The sequence below is a fragment of the Pteropus medius genome, unplaced genomic scaffold (assembly GCF_902729225.1).
Source record: "Pteropus medius unplaced genomic scaffold, Ma_sr-lr_union100, whole genome shotgun sequence".
Classification (NCBI taxonomy): domain Eukaryota; kingdom Metazoa; phylum Chordata; class Mammalia; order Chiroptera; family Pteropodidae; genus Pteropus; species Pteropus medius.
In genome coordinates, this window is record NW_024355990.1 from 9049110 (window position 1) to 9073570 (window position 24461).

A 24461-nucleotide genomic window follows, 5' to 3' on the forward strand; every position below is an offset into this window, starting at 1 on the left:
TCAACAAAGTCCTATTCTTTTTCAAATATTTCTATTTTTTCATCTTGTTTTTTTAGTCTAAATTCTTTCTTTTATGTTTTTAACCATTTTATTCTTTTGCAGTCATTTCAGGTTGTTTTATTAACTAAAGTTATTTGAGCACAAAGTTTTTCAATTTGATATATCTGCTGACTTTCTCTTGTGGTGGATTATTCCCTTGTATGGTGAGAAAATTTTGAGAGCTCATCTTTAGTGAAAGTTGTCTATTCCATGAGATTATTTTGTGCCCTGAGTTGCTCAAGTGTCCTTATTGAGGATTTTTGTATTTGCTTCTCTTGGCAGTTTTCTCTATTTCTAAGCTCGGGATTCTATTTCCAAGTGATAATGTAAAATTGGACTTTCATAGTCTAAGACCTCCAATTTTCATGGGAATCATTATTCTTCACCTCAACCCAACCTAGACTTCCGAGTAGAAGATAAAATTGGCAATTCCTTAGCCTTCAAAAAGTGAAAACCTCTTTAATATCCTAATTTATAGAGGAATTTCAAATCCAGCTCCTTTTTAAGTGGCCTTAGGGTCACATTTCTTGGTCTTGCATGGTTAAAATCTCAATTCCTGGTACCACTTTGACTTTGAATTTCTTCCTCATGTCTAGTTTCTGAAGCTTTTGCTTTCTGAATTTTGTGCTCAGATTTATATTTTAAAATAGGTATACTCTAGTCATCATTTCTATAAATTTGGAGCAGCTGGGAGTATTATGTCATGACTGTTATTTCTCGGTAGAAAGATGATTTTGGTTCTATACGTTTTGCTAATGAATGCCATCGAATTATCCAAGAGACTATCACTAAGACTCATCATCTCATTTTTGATTTTTAGAGTTCTGGCAGTGTTCTTACGGATATTATCATTCAAATAAACTCAATAAATTTATTGTGCTAAATATTTTAGGAAACAAAGATGACTAAGATATTCTCTGCACTCAAGAGGCAAACATTATTTAGTACAAGAATTAAGAAATGTTCATATATAATCATAAGGATATAATATGTCTTTAAGTGCGATGGAGATGCATACAGGTTTAGAATAATGCAGATTACATATATTATTAAATGAAATACTAAGCTTATTAAAAGAATGAAAAAGGAATCAAAAGAAGGCATTTTCTTGTAGTAGTAATAGAAAAAATTGCATGAAAGAGATGTTAGTTGCAATGTGAAGAATGAGTGAAATTTCTAAAAGTTATAATGGAGAGGAAAGTACTAGAAGAGAGGGAGTGGCTCTTCCAAGCTGAGGGAAAAGCATAAGCTTAGATAAGGAGATGGAGGGTTGAGGGCATATATAAGAAATGACAAGCGGTCCAATTTACCAGGTTAGGATGTAAGAATGATAGTATTATTAGAACGTAAAAATAAAAAAAATGAAAATAAAGTATGAGTGGGGATAGACAGGTATGTACAGGCAACTTAATTTTAAATTTCTTACTGTCCTGGACACCTAAAAAGAAAGGAAGATATTGAGTATATTTTTAAGGTTAAATTTAAGAACCAGATCACTTAAAATTTAGTTTGAGCAGTTCCTCCTTCTCAATGTCCTGATCCTCTGATTGGTAGTTTGCCTAGTTTCCAGGAAGAAAAACGTAGTGTGCATTTTTGTCTCTCAGGCAAACCATTGCCACCTAGTGGTTACAGAAGATTATCGCAGGAATGAAATCATCTGTACAGGAAACATTTACTTGTTTATTTTTCACTTGCTACTTATAATTAGCTAACAAAAATGAGCCATGTTCTAACTGGAAAGGGAAATAAAGTAGTCTAAGACAACAGCATTGCTTGATTATTGGATTGAGACTGTGGGATCAGATAAAAATAGATTACAGACAAAGGGCTCGTTAAATATAAAACATTTGAAAATTTCACATCAGAGATGACATCAAACTGTATTTTGGACTGAACCTTAAAGCAGGATCTCTTTGAGTTTTTAGAGAGAATTGAGAAAAGGAAAGTCGGTGTAAATGAGGAAGAGGTTGAAATACTGAAGATCACAGTATCTTACCAGAATACTCTCTACTTCTCCTTTACCTAATTCTTACTTAGCCTTTGAATCTTAATATAAATATGATTTCTTCTGGACAATGTTCCTTCATCTCTCAGGTCTGTATTAGATCAATCACTTATGTCCTCCTGCAAACTGCTATCCCCAGGATGCTACTGACCACACTCCATTCTCACTTCCTATTTTTATCTATAGTCCTCATTACAGTCTATACTCCTTAACAGCTGGTACCATGTCTGTTTTATTTTATCCTTAATGCTTAGGATAGTATCTCACATATAGTAGGCACTTCAAAAATATCATGTACAGAATGAATGGGCAGATTAATGAACAGAATAACTGTGATGGAAATATGCAAGGAATAAATATTGAAAGTTAATATCAGTAAAGCTTAAATGAAAAAAGAAAATATTTTCAGGAAAATCATTAGTAGAAAAAAACTTTTTCTTTTCTTCATTGTATATCTATTCTCTACATGATGTCCATTTATTTGTGATCTCTGGCACTTTAAAGTTTTCAGAGTACTTACTTCTCTCTACCTCAGTGGAGGAAAAATAGTAGTACAAAGCTCATACTTTCGTAGAGATTAAGTAAAAGCACCTATAAAGCATATAGAAGAATGTGTAGCACATATTATATCCTTAAGAGGTGGCTTTTATTATTTCACATACCTCATCTCAAAAACTCCATGAAGCAACCTGGAGAGTCAAAAAGGTAGGTGTTTTTTTAATCCTATTTCACAAATTAGAAAACTAGTGATTACAGAGGCTAACTGTGCATATGTAATTATGGAGTCATACCAGTTATTAAGTTTCTGAATCCCCAATATCTAAATAATAGTTCGTTGTCCTTTCTACAGCATTATGTTGCTTGCTTAGGAGAGAAGGAAATAAGGACATTTGAATGCAAAATAACAATGGCTACGTTGCAGAGAATGAAAATAAGTCGTAAGAGGTGTATTATTTTTCTACTGTTGCTCTAACAAATTACCACAATATTAGTGACTTAAAACAACACTAACTTATTATCTTTTGTAGGTTGGAAGACCAATACAGTTCTCAACGTGTGGCAGGGGTGTGTTTATCTCTGGAGGCTCTAGGGGAGAATTTGCTCCCTTGTGTTTTCTAGCTTCCAGAGGCCACCTACCTTCCCTCCTCCATCTTCACAGCCTACAATGGTGGGTTGAGTCCTTCTCACATCACATCACTGAGGTCTTCTTCTGCCTCTGTCTTCTACTTTTAAGAGCCCTTGCATTACACTGGGCTCACCCCAGATAAGGCAGGATAATCTCCCTATGATAAGGTCAAGTGATTAGCAAATTTAATCCCCTTTTTCCTTGTGAGGTTACATATTCACAGGTTCCAGAGATCAGGATGTGGACATCTTTGAGTGGACCAGGGTCATTATTCTGCTTATTCCAGAGGAATAGTGAATTCTAAGGAGAATACTGGCAAGGGGATTCCCCAAATGAAAAAAAGGGGTGTTTATGGGCACAGTATTTTCAAATGGAAGTGTTAGAGGTATCACTACAAGCTCCCAGATTATATATTATTAACTCACATTGATCTTGGCAGACACTAAAACCTCTAGGTGTTTTTTTACAATGGCTAAACCAGAATCTATCTTATTTTGTACTTCTGTAGTTTTATTTTTTTCAAATTAAACAAATGTAGGGATTTTCATATATTCCTATTAAATTTTATCTTTAGATTTCAGCTCAAATTTATAGTATAGTTTTGTTTCCTGGTTCTGTCTTCAGCCATATTTTCTGTGATATAGGTTTTGTTTCATCCTCTGATTTGACCAGAATGATCATTATATCTTCATATAATTTATGACAATTCGTAAACAAAAATTTGGCTACAATTACCCAGTTAACTTTGAGCTTACCTCATTATATCAAGCTCTTATTTTAGAGTCTCATCCACAAATCTCTTGAAAGACTGAATTAAATGCTTTTCTGAAATTAATTTATATCATAACTATATAATTCTTTTAATTCAAAGATCAAATCAAAACAGAAATATAAATTATGACTTATCTTTAGTTAGTTTGGTTCTTAGTGACCACCAAACTGTCTTCTAAATGTTCATAAAATATACTTAATTATGTAACCTGGTATTTTACTTTTCTGTTCTAAAGTTTTTAGCGTCTACTTTAAAACATTTTTTAAAAGCAGGTGATCTATCACCTTTTTTCAATTTTTCCAGTTTCTCTGAACTTAACAGTGGGTCTCAGGTTACCTATAAACAGCTGTGGGATGTAATTTGTGCCTAGACGCACGAACTTATTTGAAACAGATAGGTGTTTGCTTACTATCTGCTCACCTATCTCAAGTTTCAGTTCTCTGTCCTTCTATGTTGTTTCACATTTACCACTTTAAAGTCTATTTTCCATACTCAGGAAGGAACATAGAGAGTCAACTCTCTTTTAGACTTTGCATTATCTCTTAGGTAAATCGATAATTTTATGTTCATAAAAACATACGCAGGCTTATTTTTCTCTGCCCTCTAACATATTCTCCACTCTGGTTAAACCCAATCTCTCTTTCTCTTCCTCTTAAAGGTACCTGGTAACCCAGCCTTCAATGATTTCTCTATATTACTTTATAGTTTGCATCACATAGTTTAACAGTGGAAAGTGGAACAAATATTATCTTCTATTTGATGCTGTCTAATTGTTTTTTGTCTCTCAGAATAATTACTTGCTTCACCTTTTCTGTTCGGTTGCAAAGATGGGGTTCTTGCTAAACAAGAATACTAGGCACTCAACATATACTTGTTGGTTGGTTTCCTTTTTAAACATATTTGGCAAGATGTTCTTCAAATATTAATCTCCTTGAATAATTTTCCGTTTGGAGAAACACAAAGAAAGAATACTTGGAATTCCTTTTAATGTAATAAAGATAACAACAGCAACAGTAGTAGTATTAAAGCCAAACAAACTACCTTAAGAAGTCCCTCCCTTTTCCAACCCTCCACCAGTGATTCATTAATCATTTCCCTAGGCAATTTAATAACAATCTCAGTCACATTTGAGATGGTAGTTTGGAATTCTTTTGTTAAAGATGCAAGATTTTTTGGTCTACTTTCTCAGTCAAGGCTGCATTTCTTTATTCGTCTTGCCTTGTTCTAGAAAAAAGTACCAATTTGAAATTCTTTGAAATTATACCTTATTTAAACCCTGAATTTAGAAACCACGTTGCTCCCTTGCCACTTTTTTTTAGCTTATAGAAATGGAAAAGGTTTAAAAACAAATAATAAGTGTTTAATAATACTAGATTTAAAAAATGGTATATAGAATAGTCGATGTATTGATAATCATGCACTAATGTACTAATATGACATCAGGAAAGAAAACTACCCTATTTGCTCTTAATTTTGGCTAAAATATCAGAAGAAATCCATTAAATGAGGCTTTGGTCTCTAGCAAGTAAAAAAATCAACACAAATAGAATCCATTGTTCGCGAGCAGGAGGTTGTAATATAGGTTGGTGTTTAGAGTAGCAAGCCTAATTCTTGCTCTACATTAAATATTGTCAAAATTCTGGTTCAGCGTTTATTTTGTTCAGCTAGGCAACTTGTTGAATATCAATCTACGACTTCTATGATCTATGTATTCTCATGTGATTTGTCTCAGAATCTATTAATGAGATATGGGGATTCGGGTTGCCACCATGACAACCAAGCAATATGGCTTGTTTGCTATTTCCTATATACAGAAGCTCGGAAAGTAACATCTTCCCTGCAGATGCTTATTTAATACCGGGACCTGGTAACTATGGAGATTTAGATGGAGATTACTTGGCTAAATTGTTTACAAGGTACATGCAACCTGATAAGCTTCCTGCTCAAAGAGGCAGTTAAATATGTCATAGTCAATACATTACTCTGTGAAGTCTGTTTATTAAAAATTTTTTAGTATTCTCTGTTGTTATTCTCATTATCATATCCTCTGTTGTTATTCTCATTATCATATCCACATTATCATTACAATTTTGTCATCCATTCCATAAGAAGAAATTAGTATCTTTTTTTTTAGGTAGATTTTGTTGAATGAGTTGGGGATAATGACAATATTTGCATAATCTTGTACCTGTTTTCTCATCAGTACTATCAACAACATTTACTGCACATTACGATGCATAAGATGTGCAAATTTAAATTGATATAAGAAAAAGCTCTTAATCCCACACTATTTACGATTTAATGGAAGAGACAGTACAGAAGTAAAAGAATATGAACAAGATGATAGCATGTGCACAGGTGAGACGAAAATGAGATCATTTTGTTTGGGGGATAAGAGTTTTATAGAACAACTAGGTTTTGGTCAAGTTACCTTGGAGTAAGAGTAGAAGCATAAGCAGACAGAATAAGTGACTGACGGAGAACATTACAAGGATAAGAAATCAGGAAACAAATGCCTTGAATAGTGGTAGAAATGATGAGTAGAGTTCTGAAGTTAAAGCAGGTTAAGGCTACTAGTCAGAAGTATAATTGGAGAGTTGGGGTGAACGTATATTTCAGGAACGCATTTTTACCAAGTTTATCATTGACTTCCATTTATTTGCCCACAAATACTAGGCCATTAAGAATGCATTCTTCTGAATTTATAACTAAAATGTTTTAGATATTTCAAAAGAGGAAAAATATATCATGGTTTTCATTGCCTGCCTTCTTCATTTTTCCGGCAGAATTTCTAGGACAGTCTATTTTCCTTCCCCCAATGCCCACTGCCAGATTTTTAATCATCATGGAGTATACCAAATCTCTTTGAATCCACATTCCACATTCGATAGGATAAATAAGACTTGATTCATTGATTTTTTTTTTTTTTGTAGAACTTAGCATTGTGACTGTTAGGGAGATTTGGCTTAAATTTGAGCAGAAAAAGAGATAAATTTAAAAAATTCTTTAAACAGTTAAATTCCCCAAAATGAACCGTGCAAAGAAACGTGACCATACAGAAATCTGGAGAGGAGAATTTGTAATGCTAGTGTTGTGAATTTTTCTTTTCGATTACTTTTGACCACCATTTAGGTCACTTTGGGTAATAAAGCGCAAAACATGTTTATATTTTTAGCAAAAGTAAGTGTGGTACAGACTCTCTCCCGGATGCCATGTGTCTCCGGCCGTTTGGAAAATTCAACATCTGCCACTTTTCCAAGATTTTCATGAGAACACTTCAGAAACTAGAAGCATCTTCAACGTCCTGAAGTCCTACATCGGTGTCTGATGGGGGACGGAAGCAGCGGTTATGAAAACGAGGACACCGCACCACAGACGCCACGGCGGAAAGGAGAAGGGGGTGCGGAGTGAATCGGAATTCAGTCTTGGGAGAGGACCGTTCAAAAGCCGAGAAACAGAAAAAAACGGACTCTTAAAACTAGATGCGCCGGGGGAAGCAACTGTGGAGAGGGCCGCAGGCCACGGCCGCTGGTAGGAGGAGGCAGGGTTCGCACTCACACCTGAGCTCTAGACTTCAAGCCGGTTGTTCCTGCCTCAGAGCAGGGCGTCGCGGGGTCCCCACAGACGCAGACTGGAGGCGCCCCGGGACCTGAGGCTGAGCCACTCCCGCCCCGCTCCGAGAGCCCCGCGGCCTGGCGCGCGCGTGCGCGCGCCGGAGCCGGGCCTCGGATCGCGCCGCTCGCCCCGCCCCCTCGGAGCCCCGCCCCTCGGAGCCCGCCCCCAGGTGCGCACCGCTCGCGGGCGCGTCGCCCTCCCAGCCTGCGCCCGGACGCGAGGGCCCGAGCGGCGGGAGCGCGCGCGTCCGCGGCCCCGTCCCCCGGGAGCCCCGCCCTCAGGTGCGTTCCGCGGGAGCCGGAGCCCGGCTTCCCGAGCCGAGCGCTCTTCCCGCGGGAGCGTTGCCAGCTCTGCGGCGCTGGGGCACTCGGGGCCGAGCAGCGGGCCCGCGCCCACACCCGTTTCGGAACGCCGTCATCTGCGCGGACTCCGCAGACCGTCCGCGTCCCGGCCTGGCGGCGCTGCGGCCCCGGCCCTGAGGTGACGTGGGCGCCGAGGGCAGCCGCTGCGCGGGGCCGGGGTGGTCGGGGCGGGGCGGCCGAGGGCGGCCGCAGAGTGGCTGTAGAGGGAGAGCCTATGGGGGGTCTGGGGGTGTCGGGGGTGTGGGGGGGCAGCCGACTTCGTAAGGAGGCCGAGCAGCGGAGCGAAGGGGCATCTAGAGTAGTTTCTCCAGCGCGCCAGGTAGCGCGGTTTCCCCGTGCCCTGTCGGGGATGCTGTTTGCTGCCCCCAGGGTGTTGGTGTGCGGATGCCGACGGTGGTGGAGGGGGCCCGCTGGGGACCCAGGATCCGCCGGTGGACGGCCGCGAGGCTGCGTTTGGCTGGACGTGGTCGTTTCCATCATCAGGGCATCGTTAGGAGAGAAATGTTCTGGAAGTCAGTTTCCTTCCCGAACAGCTGGGTCATTAGCGCTCGTTATTCCTCGGGGAGTTTCGTGCTGTGATCATTACCGTGCGTGGTGGAAGGGAGTTTGGGAGAGGTGAAAATGCGCGCATCTCGTGACACGATTTGGGGGGAAATATCCTGATTCCTAAAATACGAAAAGAAAAGCTCCAGAATATTTCAGCATCTGTGAAAGTCAGGTAGGCTGGAGACACTTCTCGGTTTGAGGCGATAATAGCTCAAAGAGAGTTCGTCCCGGGCTCCCGAGGCTTAGATATACATTTAGAAATAAGTCTTTGCACTTCATCTTTTTCACCCAGCCCTCAACCCCTTCCCCTCTGGCTATCACCAGTTCTCTGTATCTGTGTTTTCGTTTAGTTTATTCATTTCTTTTGTCCCTTAGATTACTCGTATAAGTGAAATCATACGGTATTTATCTTTCTCTGATGTATTTCACTCAACCTGCTACCTTCTAGGTCCATCCATGTCGTTCATTGAAAATGGTAGGATTCCATTTTTTTAATAGCTGAGTAATATTCCATTGTATATATGAACCATAACTTCTTTATCCAGTCGTCTGTTGAGGGGCACTTAGGTTGCTTCCACGGCTTGGCCATTGTGAATAGCACTGCAGTGAACATAGGAGTGCATAGATCTTTGCAAATTAGTGTTTTGGTTTTCTTTGGATAAATATCCAGCAATGCAATTGCTGGGTCAAAAAGTAGTTCTAATTTTATTTTTTTGAGGAACCTCCAGACTGTTTTCCAGAGTGGCTGTACCAGTTTGTTCCAAAGTACAAATTAGTAGCTAAAAAGAGTTGTGGGGATTTAGAGTGTAGCAAAGGATACATAGTCAATATTATTGTGACAGTTGTGTGTAGTGCCAGGTGGGTGCTGGAGTAATCGGGGAGATCACTTCATGGATTGTATAAATGTCTAACTTTTTTAAATTAAAAAAAAAAAAAGATAAAAAGAAAGAACATGCTGAATTGTGCAACGATGCCTACTATATGAGGACAGGATGGTCATTGTTGACCTTATCAGTGCTGGTTCAGAGGAGTGACTGGGGGAGAGGAGAGTGTGGGACCAGGACATTCAGCCTGGTATAGGTAGAGGACAGACTGGGAATTAAGAAAGTGGAGGCAGAAAACATAGACCTCTCTTTCAAGAAGTCTAGTTGTGGGAGAAAAAAAAAGTGATATATTGTGGTGGCATAAAAAATGATTTGAGGTTGAGAGAAGGTTTTGTTTTGCCTTTTTAATTGTGAAAAATGTATGTATACAAAAAAAGCATTACATACATAGTTTAAAGAATAAAATAAACAAATATCTTCGACCTACAACCAACTTCAGGGAAAGAGCATTACAAGAATTTTAGAAGTACCTCCACAATCACATCCTACTGAAGGAAGGTTATTTAAAAAAAATAAAAAACATGAAATGTTTTAAAGAATGAAGATAATCACATTTACTTTCTGTTAAGGACATTTCGAAAGAACAGAAAGGGAGGAAAGGGGTGGGTATATGTTGAATTGCCAACTGTGAGCCAGGCTCAGAATTATCTCATTTAATCCTGACAGCAATCCTATGAGGTTGGAGGTGTTATTCTAGTTGGGCAGGTGTGGAAAATGGTCGCTAAGGGAGGTTTATTTACTTATGAATGTCTCAACTAGCAAATAGGTAGAGCTGAAATTCCAACCCAGGGATGCAGACTCAATTCTGGTGCTTTATATTTTGTGTCTGCCCAGAAAGCAATATTACATGTATTTAGGAAAGACTCTATATAAGAGAACATTATTAGGGCATTTTGTGCTCTTGGGGTATTTGGGTTGAAATCAGACTAACAAGGCATTAATCTTTGAATATGTGCTGTTTAAATGTACTTTCCTTCAAACGGTTTAGTATAGGGGAATCTTCCCTTCAGGGTAAAAGCAAATTTATTTCATACATTCTATATTTATTTGAATGTCTTTTATATTCCATATAGTAAACTGTGTGCCAAGAATACCAAGATGAATAAAATTTATAATTTCTGCCCTTGAGTATAATTGAGAGGATGATCTTTTATGAGAATTTTTTAATTTTCTACTAAATGGTAATCTTTACTAGTGTGCAAATTAATTGGATTAAAAATAGTTTTAAGCACAAGATTTTAGGATCCTGTTACATATGAGAAATGGTACTGGATAACTTATATAGGTACCATGGTGTCATTATTTTCCCATTCAGCAGGAAATACTGTCATAAAATTTAGATTAAATCATATTGACAATTAGTACTGTTTTATTATTACATTATCTTCAGTAAATTTTAAAATACTAGAGAAGAGAGTATTTATAATTTATCTCCTGTTAAAAGGCTTGATTTTATAGTGCTTTTATTGAGAAGCCAGTGATATAGCCGGGCAGGATTTCTTTCAAGTCACCTGCCAAATACGTTCTTAACCCCTTCTTCCAAGAAATCTTAAAAGTATCGTTAATACAAGAATCCATTTAAGCTTTTATGACTCAGAGGCCAAAAATGCATGTTATTGAAATATATAACATTACCTTAGGCACAGCTGTAGGTAGGTGAATAGAAAAGATAGAGGGACATTTTGGAAATTTATGATAGCTTCTTCAGTTTTCTCAAGTGGGAATCCGGTCATAATTTGAGGATGATGCTGTGGGTAGAAGCTTTGGAGGTTTGGGGATTGGGAGAGTGAATGGACTAGTGAAATATACGATTGCCAGACAATTAAACAATCATGCTGAGGTATGAAAAGTCCAGAAGAGGAAATACAGGGTGCTGTATATGGGTACACAAAATAAAGGTGTTTAATTGAATTTTGTATGCAAGGTATTTCACAACCCATCTCCATTGCCTGTCTTTACAGTGTCATCTGGAGCATATACCTGCACCCTTAGCCCCAAAACACTTTGCCTGTGCCTCTGCCATATCATAGGTATCCCTGTTCTTTATACAAGTTAAGCCCTTTTGGGATCTAGCTTTTCCACTCCTTTTTCCCTCTGTCTGGAATTTCCATTTCATTCCTTCCCAAGCTCTTTCCCTCAGTTGCACTTACCACATTATATAAATTTTACTTATATGTAGAGTCAGTGATAGTGTCTAACATATTATTATTTTTCATTTTGCTAGTACATAAATCCCTCAGTAAATGTTAAATGAATGTGCCGCTTTTCTTCTTCCTTTGATCCATAACAGGGGTCAGCAGACTTTTTCTGTGAAGATTAGACAGTAAATATTTTAGATTTTGCAGACTATATATTCTCTGTTTCAATTACTTAACTCTGCTGTTGTAGCACAAAAGCAGTCATAGACGATATGGAAACTAGTGAACATGGCTGTGTTCCAATAACTATTTGAATTTCATATTATTATTATTTTTTTTACCAACGATTAAAAAATGTGAAAAATACTCTTAACTCAGGGGCTGTACAAAGGCTGGATTTAGCCCACACTTCTTCCATTGTAGTTTGCTAACCTTCGATCCATAAGGACTCTCAGCAAGCTTTGACAAAGGAATATGCAGTAAGATGATATGTTATAATACTACCATTGGTGATAGAGTAGCAAAGATAAATAAAGCAGTCTTTTTTTTGTCAAGGATCTCATGGTGAAGTTCAAGATTAAGATATGTAAACAAGTAATGATGGCATAGTATGGTAACTACAATTACACTTTATTGAATATAGATGTAGGACAAAGGAGTGATAACCAGCTCTGCTTGCGAGGACCGGAAGTAACCTATAACAGTCATCTATTGGAGATAAGAAACATTTTCAGCTAAGAGCTTTTCTGAGAATCAAACTTGCTAAGGTGAACCATATCTCTTACTGGAAGGCTGTGTACATCAGGATGACTCTATTTTATAGAATATAATCTGAATTAATTTCTCTCAGAAATTAATACATTTCAAATGATTTTTCTCTAACAATTATTTCTAAAGGCCTTGTACATTTTTTATTGCTTTGAAAAGCATTTAATGTAGTAAGATTTTTAAAAATAAATAAATTTTTGATATTGAATTTTGTATTATGTAACGCGTAGTCTTTATTTAAGTGGGCTTTCAATTTTTTTGCAATTTATTAGATTTAGTATGAATTATTTTTATCTAGGAAATTAGGAAAGTTAAATATTTGATTAATTCTTTAAAGATATCAGATATTTAAAAATTAACTAATTATTTAAAGCTGTTCAACAAACTTAATGCATTCCCCAGTTATGCTGTGCAGCAATGGAATGTAACTTAAAAAAATTTTTTTTATTTTTAATTTCATACCCTTATTTCTGGTCTTTGTCATTGCTTTTTAGTAGTGAAAAGGTGGCAAACTCACTGTTGAGTGGTAATTATAATTCTGGTTACCTCTTGTTTCACATACTACTGTTTATTTTCCAGGGTCTTCAAATTGCCGTTCCATGTGTTCTGTCCAGGTAGGAGAGACAACTTGGGATATGCTTAACTCCATCTAACTTGAGACTGAAACATCTGTCTCTTCATTTTTGCAATTAAAAATGGTATGTGCTTGACTGTGTGGTTGCAGGTATTTCGTTTTTTTTTTCTCCCCCTCTGCTTTACTAGACTGATCCAGAAAACATGGCTACTGCAATTAGGGAGGTGGGAGTTTGGAGACAGACCAGAACACTCCTACTGAAAAATTACCTAATTAAATGCAGGACTAAAAAAAGTAGTGTTCAGGTAAGTTAAATGCCTTTCTTATGCCTCATTGAGGTTTATTCTGTGTTCCATTTTTAAGAGATATTTATTTTGCTGGATAAATTTTTATTATAATTTTATATTTTTAGGTCCTTTTAATTTCCTTATGAAGTAAAAACTTGTGGTAGCCACAGAAAAGTACTCAAATTACCTGTTTTCTAAATGTTAAAAATATTAAAGATTTCTAAATTTAGTTAATTTCTGATATCAGTGCTTAATTTTGAATTTTTAGGCATGCATTTCCCAAGTTTCATGAAATGAAAAATATATTTCATAGACAACTTTGTAGAACATTATTCCATAGTTTAGTCTTTATGACTTATCATCTTTTGGATTCTGGATTGAATTGTCTAGGATTACCAAAATTATGTCATATATTTGTTCCCATAAGTATACATTACTTTAAAAGATAAAAGAAAGTGAGACCTCTGGTTAAATAGTTAATAATCATTTTAAAGGATGAAAATATATCATTCATTTTCTTAAACCAGCAGAACAATTGAACAGCAAGATGAAATAATAGATAGTTCATCCCTATTAAAGTGGACTATTGAATTTAACTGAGTAGTTTTAATAGTAGAAATTTAGGTCTGTTTAAATCATGAGTTTTAATTTGGAATTGAATAAAGACAGTTTTATGGTGATACCTATTAGGAATGTTTGGTAAGTTACTTTAAAGTTACATATGAATAAATTTATTCTATTTTACATTAGTAATTAGTAATGTTTAAATACTACTTTCTATGTCATTTATTTAATTATATGTCTTGAATTTTAAAATACTTCAGTAAATTTGAATATAAAGAAAAATTATATGGTATGCCTGTCAGGTTAGGTGAAATGTTCAGCACAGTATAGCTTTTATTTCTTGGAAGGCAGCTGTGCTCACCACTATACCACCAATGCCAGCTCGTTTTTACTCTTCGTACTTAAGAAAACAGCCAAATGTCTCATGTTTTTTCTTAGTGTTAATTATGTTATTTGGATAGAAATCTTGCTGAATTTTGCTGCTATTGTTATACTATATAATCATTTTGTTTCCTTTATTATAGGAAGTTCTTTTTCCACTATTTTTTTTATTTTGGTTAATATTAATTAGCATGATGCATCCAAATAAGAAATATGAAGAAGTGCCTGATATGGAGCTTAACCCTATGGACAAATCTATCCTCTCTAACCTAATTCTCGGATATACTCCAGTGACTAATATTACAAGAAACATCATGCAGAAGGTTTCTACTGATCACCTTCCTGATGGTATCGTGAGCTTATATATGTATTCTATTTGACGGAAAGCCTTGTCAATATTTTTCTGCTTGCTTTATTAATATTCTTAACACTTAGAGATTTGTCCCTTCACCAACGTATACTTTTATAAAAATATTAAAGTCATTCAATTCTGCTGCCTTTTACTTTTTGTAACACTAATGTGTTTATATTCTTGGTAATAGAAAGCATATTTTATGTGTTTTAATATTTTATATTAAATTTTTAGGCCATTTATAAAATAAGTATATTTGTACAGGATAAAAGAGTTGAAGGACTGTTTCATTTTGATTCTGACTTCTAATAAGAAGCTAGAACTACATGATAAAGATTATAAAGCAGTAATCTTTTAAGATTGCCATGCCTGTCGATGGAGGCGTATGGTGTAAACTGAAGAAGTACTTAGCTTTGGAGACTGACTGTGGCTAAGTACCTAAGTCTGTTTTTCTCAGTTAGTACTTCTCACAAAGAAATAGATTAGAAAACAGTGTAAGTAACGAGGTACTATTGAGTCTAAAGTGGCTGTGAGAGACCTTAAGGCAAGAACTGGAGAAAGTGACAGCAGTGTTCACACTGTGATGATTGATTAAATGAAATGCTGGATTTTTAGAAAATAACAGATTAACATGTCTCATATTGGATAGTTGTAATTACCTTCATTAATTAATATGTATCATCACATTATTGGATAATGTGTCATTGAATAGAAGATGTTCATATAATTGGAAACCAGATAAATAACTTATTCCCCCTTGGTTTCTTTCTGGCTTATTGCTATTTAATATTTTTATCAAACACATATATTACTGGTATATAACATGTTTGTTGGTTTATCATATTAAGCACAAGTAGTGTGGATAGCTATAAGAATTTAGCATGCCAGCTCCAAAAACTGATCAGAAATGTTGAGAACAAAATGCATTGGTAATTCTAAGAAGGAGAAAAGCATATGCAGCAAAGAAATCCAAGTCAGTGTATATTAACTTAGATGCCAAAATAGTAGAAAAATATCTAGTTTTTTTTTAGGTTCTGTCTTTTTAACAACAAAACAATCTGAAAGTGAGATACACATGCATACATAGTAACCTGACTGGGAGTTTGTTGAACTAATACCCTTTTTATTCATATCAATCCTGGACCCCATGTTCACCTTAAAAGTCTGGAAAATCATGATAATTAATATTTAAGTATACTTTATAATTTACAGAGCATTTTCTTATTTGTAACTACATTTGAGCTTAACCCAGTGTGATCAGGTAGGTGTTGTAGATGAGGATACTGAAGTTCAGAGAATTTATTGTTTACCTGTGCTCACACAGCTAATAAGTAAAAAAGTTAAGTTCTAATCCTATGTTCTTTCCATTTCACCACATGTTCTGGAGCTTCTGTAGTGAAAACTAGTTGCTTGTAAATAAAACTTCAAGAAAATATTTAAAACTTAGGATTATCTGATGTGAAGGGACCCAAATGATGATTACAGTATAGGTTCTCCATAGAGGACCTATAGAAGGAACAAGCAATATTGGGTTTAAGTGGCAATTTTTATTCAAAGAAGAGTTGCATAACAGTTACTAAAATACATATTTAGTGCCTGAAAAGGGTTATGGGATTTTCTTCATAAGAAGAAATATTTGAAAATAAAATATCCATGCATTTATCAAGGAGTTTTTTATATAGTTTTACTTTGAGATAGATAAGTGAACTTCATATAGTGCATATAAGTATATATTCTACTTTATCATTAATAACATGTATTACACTGACACAATTTATGTACTCAAATGACAGTTAAGAAATAGTGTCTGTAAAATTGTACTATTATTATTTTTTAGTATTTTTAGAAAGTCTATTCATTTTCTAAGCTAGAGCATAAAACAAAAGTTCTAGTAAAATATGTTCATCAAATACAATGGTAAATTTGATTCATTATAGTAAAATATTTTGTGAGTTAACTATGTTGTTATAATATTTTATAGTTATAATTACTGAAGAATATGCAGATGAAAAAGAATTGCTAGCATCCAGTCTTTCCAAGTTCAGCAACTTTGTAGGTGTGGTTTTCAAAGACTTCATGTCCTACGAACTTCGTTTTTTTCCTGATATGATTCCAGTATCTTTTGTTTATATGGATTCAAGAGGTAAATAGCACTATATAATTATTGAAATTGAGTTAAATCCATGCTTTTGCTGCTCTTAGTTCATATGTAAAATTTAGTGGGGTCAAACATTGGCATTTTTGACTATGCTTATTTGTTCAAATAAGAAAACTGTCCAATGTAGCATAAAAATATATATAGGTATAGTCAAATAACTACCTCTATATCTATATAAAATATAATTTCACATCCATTTTTATTTTAATACATTTATATAATATAAATTACAACAACAAAATGAAAATGTATCTTGAATTGTATGACTTTCTAAATCCTTTTTTCTCCATGTAATTGTTTTCGCATATGATATATTATATGTCTTTAAAACCTCAAGATTTTCCACCAGAGAACTTTATTAGTTTTATGTTTGAAACTTGGAAAACAGCCTTCAAATCTTAAACCTGTGTAAAGATATTATCAACCACAAACATTTGTTGAGCAATGTCAAAATAATTACTGAATATGTAATAGGTACTGAATATGTGACTTGATTCCAAGAAGCCCTTATAGAATTTTTTTTTCCTGTTCTCTTAAGCTGAACTTGTCCTTGCATCTGGAAGTGCTTTAAAGCTGATAAGTCATTGTAGAATGACTTACCTTAAAACAGAAAAGTGACTTATTTTAGATAACTGTTTATAACTATTTTTTTCTTTCCGTTTGTATTCATTTATCATTTAGTATCCTAACACATGTAACATTTTATTTCAAAAATTTCAAGTAAACATATAAGAATGTGGTAAGTATTGTTTGTCTTCACAGGGAAATTGCTTATTTTCTTTGGTCCTGTAGAGACTGATTAATCTTATTACTTTGGTAACCCTCCATATGTTATCTTTAGAGGAAGACACTTGCAAGTCATGAAAAATCTTACGTCTCACATTTTTTCCCCATAGCTGGCTGTTCAAAATCATGTGAAGCTGCTCAGTACTGGTCCTCTGGGTTCACAGTTTTACAAGCATCCATAGATGCTGCCATTATACAGGTAAATATGGTAAAGGAGGGAACATAAGAACAAACTGTATTTTGACACGTATGCCCTAAGTCTTTACAATAGGATTTGGTTTGACTGTTGTCAGATGTACAAAATACAAAACTTTTTATAGCTCTTTTAAGAAAAAAAAGTCATATCTTTATTATCTTAATCATAGTAGTAGATTTTTTTAACAAATATTTATCACTTATTTGCCAAACATTATTTCTAAGTTATATACTAATATTGACTCATTTAATCTTTAAGTTATATACTAATATTGACTCATTTAATCTTTAACAATCCTATGAGATTGGTGCTGTTACTATGTCCATTTTATGTGTGAAACTGAATCACAAAGTTAAATAACTTTCCAAAACTCAGTTAATTAAATAGCAAAACTGGTTCAAACAATGGCTTTTTGGCTTCCAAGCCTGTGTTTTAATACTATAATACATCTAGGATTGTGTGTAACTGTTACAGCTACATTCTAAAGACGTGCTCAAACCTGATTCAGTGTTTCATATTTTAGTAGAAATGAATATGAGACCTCAAACAGAAGACCTATCTCTGTTAGTTGTTAGACTACTACATAGTAAAATAACTACAGTAATAATGTTTTACTTGACAGCATTGTTATAAGAACCAAATGAGATGATTTATGTAGAATTGTTTGGTTTTTTTTTTGGCCCCCTTTACCCTGTCTACCTCCCCCCTCTAGAATTGTCTTACAAACTCTTACAACATGGTATAAACATATTATGAGTATATAATATTATGTAAATGCACTAATACAGAAGTCCAAGGTAAAGACAGTGAAATATCGGTTATATCACATTGATTGTGTTTTAGTACTTGTTTGTGTTTCAGCTGAAGACCTTAGCCATCTGCAACCCAGACCAGTGACTGGATGAATAGGCGGAGCGGATCTCATTTTAGACTTTCAGTTGAATGTTAGATAGAAGTAACATATGGCATAGTTTTATTATTCTATCTATATGTGCTGTGTATATAAATTTTAAAACAATAGAAGGATATACTATTTACTTAATTATACTGTTTAAGAGGATATTTTTAAAGTCATTCTTCATGATACTAATAATCATTCCATAATTCCTCAATTTTATAAATGCATATTTTGTCTGCTTAAGATGCTAACTGTGCAATTTTACTTCCTCTGACAAATTATTTTGTCAAAATAAGTATATACTTCTCAACTTCATACTTTAAACTTTATGGTCTGCTTCCAGAATGAATAAAAGCAACATTCTACTCTATCATGATATTGGGGTCAGTCATTTTATTGCAGGTGTGTAGATTCTTGAGCAATGTATTTGTACTAGGTCATTGACTAAACTTTTGTCACACTTTATTAGGGGCTGTGATCAGAATTAAATTATTCGAATGTATTTACATTTTTTAATTACAGTTGAAGACCAATATTTCTCTGTGGAAGGAGCTGGAGTCAACTAAAGCTGTTATTATGGGAGAAACTGCTGTTGTAGAAATTGATACCTTTCCCCGAGGAGTAATTTTAATATACTTGGTTATAGCATTTTCACCCTTTGGATACTTTTTGGCAATTCATGTTGTGGCAGAAAAAGAGAAAAAGTTAAAAGAGTTTTTAAAGATAATGGGACTTCATGACACTGCCTTTTGGTAAGTTATAAGTTCATTATTCAGTATGATTAATAATTAAATATACAAATCTTCAGAATTGTAATTTTGCTATTCACTTGACTTGGTAATAGAGATACTGTTTTCTTACAGTGATTGTCTTGGAATTTGAGACTAGTAAACAAGCTTCAGCAATTGATTGCAATTATTTTAACAGAGCAAAGTGGATTCAGAAAGCATGTTGACATGTTTCAATTTTATTTCACATTTTGTTTGAATCAAAGTATGCTCCATGTAGTTCAGTATATTTTTTAGTGTATAGAATATATGAGATCTTGGAAAGTTAGAAAATAATTGCCTGTTATAGTCTTTCAGTATCATAGCATATACATGTTATTAAAAATTGAGTTAAAAATGAAGTTTGTGTATGTAGTATATGGGCTTTTTTTCCCTAGAAAAAAATTATTTGTGTGAATTAAGATGAAAATATACAAATAATTCATAGAGAAACAAATGAAAACAAATGTTTTCACAAGTGAGCTTTAACCTATCAGAATTTTTGTACAGTGATAATTTTATAGAGGTGTGCATTTGTCTAAGCAACTCTTAAATGTATTTTTCTTAATTTTCCCACTGTGTTGTAAGAAAATGTATTTTGACCTCATTTTCGGAGAAAAGTTAATACACTTAGGGAGAAAAGTAAATAAACATGTGAGTTGGTATTATAGTCCCATTTTATAAATTTTTTAATAATTATATATATTTAAATTTATTAGGGTGACATTGGTTAATAAAATTTTGTAAGTTTCAAATGTACAGTTCAATAACGCGTTATGTGTATATTGCTTAGTGTGTTCACCCAAAGTTAAATTAGTCCAATGCAACAATTAATTATAACACTTTACCTAAGGGGGATCATTGTATATAACATGTTTTCTTTGCTCCTTTTTTTTCTTCTGTCATTTTAGTAGTGATTGATTTTTAAATGCACTGGGTTCTTAAAGTATTTTGTGAGGAAATAGTAGTTCGAAGCGCCTCAGTTTTGCCTTTGTAAAATGAATTCAATTTTCGTAACTTAGGCATCCTTTAGCCCTATTTTAGTGATTTTATGATAGTATATATTAAAGCATGATCCACTAACTTGAAAAATGAAGATAAAATGAAACTAAATACTGTAGCATTTCCATTGACCTGATTTGAGGGGAAATTTTGAGTTATAAATATAGGGAACCCATCGTTAATCTTTTGATCTCATATGTGTATACATGTTGTAATTATGTTGTTGATTAGTGAGATAGCCTTTATCGTTTAAAGTACCATAAGCCATCAGGGGTTTAATTGTACTACATGCCATAAAGAAAATTGTCATTAAGTTCTTTTGTATTTTAGGAAAATCAGAAGTGTTATGTATTATTGAACTTTTGAAAGTATTAGATTTAAATTAATCATGAATTGCTATTAATTTATAAAGGTTTTTTTTGACTCTTGGAAAGATAATTACCATTTTATCTCTATATCAGAGTGTACTTTACCTATAACTTAACTGATACTGTATTTTTAATTACTTATAAGAACATGAATTTTCAATATATGAACATACACAGAAATGAATAGATTGACCTAATTTTGAGAATAAAATGGCTGAAATAAATCTGAAGTTTTGTTTAAAATGCTTTTTTTTTTAACCGTGAAAGCCTATGCATTTAATCATAAATGTATTTGCATTCTTATTTTAGGCTTTCCTGGGTTCTTCTGTATACCAGTTTGATTTTTCTTATGTCTCTTCTCATGGCAGTCATTGCAACAGCTTCTTCGTTATTCCCTCGAAGTAGTTGCATAGTGATATTTCTACTTTTTTTCCTGTATGGGTTATCATCTGTAAGTATTTTAACTTAAAATGAGAATGAAGAACTGTAAAAATACTTGATTAATATAACAAAGTCTTATTCTTTGGTTTACTTATAGTCAATTTCTCAGGAAGAACAGATTGTTGTTAGGTTACTGATATTAAATGACTTACATATAGTATCATTGTACTTCCATATGTTTAGGAAAGGTACAAAATAGTCTCAGATTTAAATTTAACTTGTTTTCATATGATGCATTTCACATATAATTCCTCTGAGTCTATCTTTTACTATCTTCATATAATCGTGTGTATTTAAGATTGTGTAGTACTGGACTTTTTATTCCTTTGTTTTCATGAAATCCTGACTATTTCAAGTTAATTTATATTTCAGGATGATGATGTGTAAAGATATGTCTTTGTAAATACAACTCTTTGGTAAATTGGCTGAATGCTGGCTTTTAATGACCAGCCTTTGTTTTAAGTGGTTTCAATTTCTGTACTAATTGGTTTATGTGCCGTTGCTGTACCAGTTGTTAAATATTTCGACTATCACCCCTGCTCTTTCACATAATTTACATATAACTCATATACTTCTTTATATAATTGCCTGGTTTTTAACTGGTTTTATTTCTTATTAACACGTGAACTTTAATGGTTCTGTATTTAAAAGCTTGTTGATTTATTGTTTTGTTCATCTATGTACACATCTAACTGCAGAAACGCATGGCTTTTTATGGTTTTTGTAGTGTAGAGGTGATCATGTTTGTCTATTATATAGATAATATGCAGTTTTTAATATTTGTCAGTGTATATTTAAAAATGTATATACTGTTTCTATGAAAATAAAATATCTTACCATAACATTTAGAAACTAATTGTATGTTAATAAATGTATTTTCCAATGGAAATAACTTAGTTCTTTCACAGGCAAAATTTAATTTTGTTTCCATAATTTTTCACAATTTTGTTTTCATAATTTTGGCTATGTAAACAGTGTATTAACCTTAATATTTTTATTTTGTAGGTATTTTTTGCTTTAATGCTGACACCTCTATTTAAAAAGTCAAAACATGTAGGAATAGTGGAATTTTTAGTTACTGTGGCTTTTGGATTTGTTGGCCTTTTGATAGTCCTCCTGGAAAGTTTTCCCAAATCATTAGTGTGGCTTTTAAGTCCCTTCTGTCAATGTACTTTTTTGATTGGTATTGCACAGGTAGGTTATGTATTTATTTCTCTTTCACTAAATATGTTTTTCCTCTCTAGTCTGTGTAACATGTTATACCACCATGAATACTCCCTATGATTTGCAAAAAAATTAAAATGTATAAATAAATAAATTTCAACATGAGAAAGGAATGATATTTGAATACTGGCATACATTTTATGTTGGTTTCATTTATATTTTCTCCATTTTCAAGTTTTTCATTTATATTATCTGTTTTTAAGTTTTCCACTTCCCACTTTAGTATACCTTAGCAGTCTGTTTCACTGCAGTAACTCAATTTGTTAGAAATCATTGGTTTAAGCATCCGGTAATATCGATTGCCTGGTTACATTGTGACTTATTGTACATTTATCTCAATTTCGTGCCTGAGAGGAAATTATGTGTGAAGCAGAACAAATTTTTTGTGACCGTAGTAGAGAAAGACCTGGTGGATTTTGTTGGTCTGGGATTCATGCGATTGTCATTCAACCTCAATAATATTTAGATTTATGAATTTGATTTTTATTAGTCTTTACAGGGGCTATCAGGTTCTAAGGGAAAAATTCTTGTAAGAAACTGCTTTATGTAACAACATACGTTTGCTTAATGTGTAAAGAAAAAAATGTAATTACGTAATATAAGAGATTATTCCTGTTGGCCGGATAGTATATTCTAATTTGTGAGACTTAAGATAGATTGTTTGTAAATATTGAGTTAAACAAATTTTAATTACTTGAGACCTGAGAGCTGTTGTTACACATTTTGGGAGTCCACTGATTTCCCTTCACTTAGGAAGTTAGAATTAAAGATTTTTCTTGTGAGTGGAAAGGACTTTCAGTGTCATTTAATTCATCTCAGTTTTTAAATGAGGAGACTGAAATCCAAAATGGTGTAATGAAAGTTTACTCACTTAATGGCAGATCTGGGACATAAATGAGATGTCAACCTCTAGTACATTTCTTTTTGCACTATCACATAAACCTACTGTGAATCATTTATGTTAGTAAGTGTGTTAATTATAGTACCTTCTTCCTTTTCAGTATTGGAAAGATGCTGACCATAATTTTATCTTTTAATGCTTAATTTGTTTGATTTCTGTGTGGACCGTAACTCTTTTGTTTGCATTAGTTTGCATTAGTTAGTGTTAACATTATATTGGATTTCATTTGATAGGCATGGCATTAGGATTAAATGCCCCAGGAGTGAATGTATACTAGTTTTAGAAGCACAGCATTAAAAACATGATTGGAAAGGATTGTCATGATAAACTTATAGTTTGGTAAAGTTCTTATTGTTTTTCTTATAAATTCACATTATTTGGTAGACCGTCTAAATCTGTTTAAAAGGCCCAGTTTGGTTATGGTCATTTTTGAGTAAGTGGTGTTAGCTTTTGCTGATTTTTATCATTTTTATATAATAAAGTTGGTATTTCTGTTTTTCAGGTCATGCATTTGGAAGATTTTAATGAAGGTGCTTTATTTTCTAACTTGACCGAAGGCCCATATCCTCTAATTATTACTATCATCATGCTAGCACTAAATAGTATATTCTATGTCCTCTTGGCTGTTTATCTTGATCAAGTCATTCCAGGTATGCAGGTAGTTACTGGATTTACTTTAAAGATTTTTAGTTTTTTTGTCCACATAGGGTCAACTTAATTTTACTTTTTTTTTTCTAGCTGGAGTACCCAAGTCTTATTAAAGCTTTTAATTTAATTTTAAATAAGTATATTTCGTACCTTTTGTCTTAACTAGTGAACACAAGGAGGCAGGGTAAAAAGAGAGCAGTTTGTTTCGAAAGGCTTAAGGCCCTAACTGAACTTCTCAGCTCAGTCCTTCCCTCTATCAGTCGTTTTCAGCTAAAGTGTTTCATGATTTTACCCTTTAAGTTCCGGCACTATGAAGCAATATTGTATCTGCTACCGTTCCCTTATCTCCTATCCTGCATCCATAGCAACTTTCTGTAGATTTAAAATATTAAATATCCAGTACCCATTTTCTCCTTGAGTTACTCATTACTTCTGTTTGTGTTCTTTACCTGCACTGTTTTATATTTCAACCACTAGACACGTACGGCTTTTAAAATTTAAATTAATCAGAATTACATGAGTTAACAAGTCATTTCCTCAGTAGCACAAACCACATTCCAGGTGCTCAGTAGCTACATATGGCTGTACATATGCTACAGTACAGATATAGGACATTCCCATCATTGCAGAAAGTTGTGTTGGGCAGCATTAGTCTAGAC

At 34.0% G+C, this 24461-nt stretch overlaps 1 protein-coding gene across 4 annotated transcripts in view; it reads left to right on the plus strand.

The window, feature by feature from the left end:
- Positions 1–7797: 7797 nt before the first annotated feature.
- ABCA5 (ATP binding cassette subfamily A member 5) overlaps positions 7798–24461 on the plus strand; it is a 53913-nt gene continuing 37249 nt past the window's right edge. The window contains exons 1-11 of one of the 4 annotated variants that reach the window (XM_039859219.1): positions 7798–8037; positions 12131–12254; positions 12835–12869; positions 13018–13134; positions 14205–14409; positions 16395–16556; positions 17468–17556; positions 18974–19203; positions 20898–21039; positions 22035–22223; positions 23657–23804. In XM_039859219.1, the coding sequence (XP_039715153.1) occupies positions 12855–12869; positions 13018–13134; positions 14205–14409; positions 16395–16556; positions 17468–17556; positions 18974–19203; positions 20898–21039; positions 22035–22223; positions 23657–23804 (1297 nt within the window). In that variant the 5' untranslated portion in view covers positions 7798–8037; positions 12131–12254; positions 12835–12854. Of the gene's footprint in view, positions 8038–11310; positions 11380–12130; positions 12255–12834; positions 12870–13017; positions 13135–14204; positions 14410–16394; positions 16557–17467; positions 17557–18973; positions 19204–20897; positions 21040–22034; positions 22224–23656; positions 23805–24461 lie in introns of those variants that run through there. The other 3 variants (XM_039859220.1, XM_039859222.1, XM_039859221.1) reach the window with 3 other exon arrangements.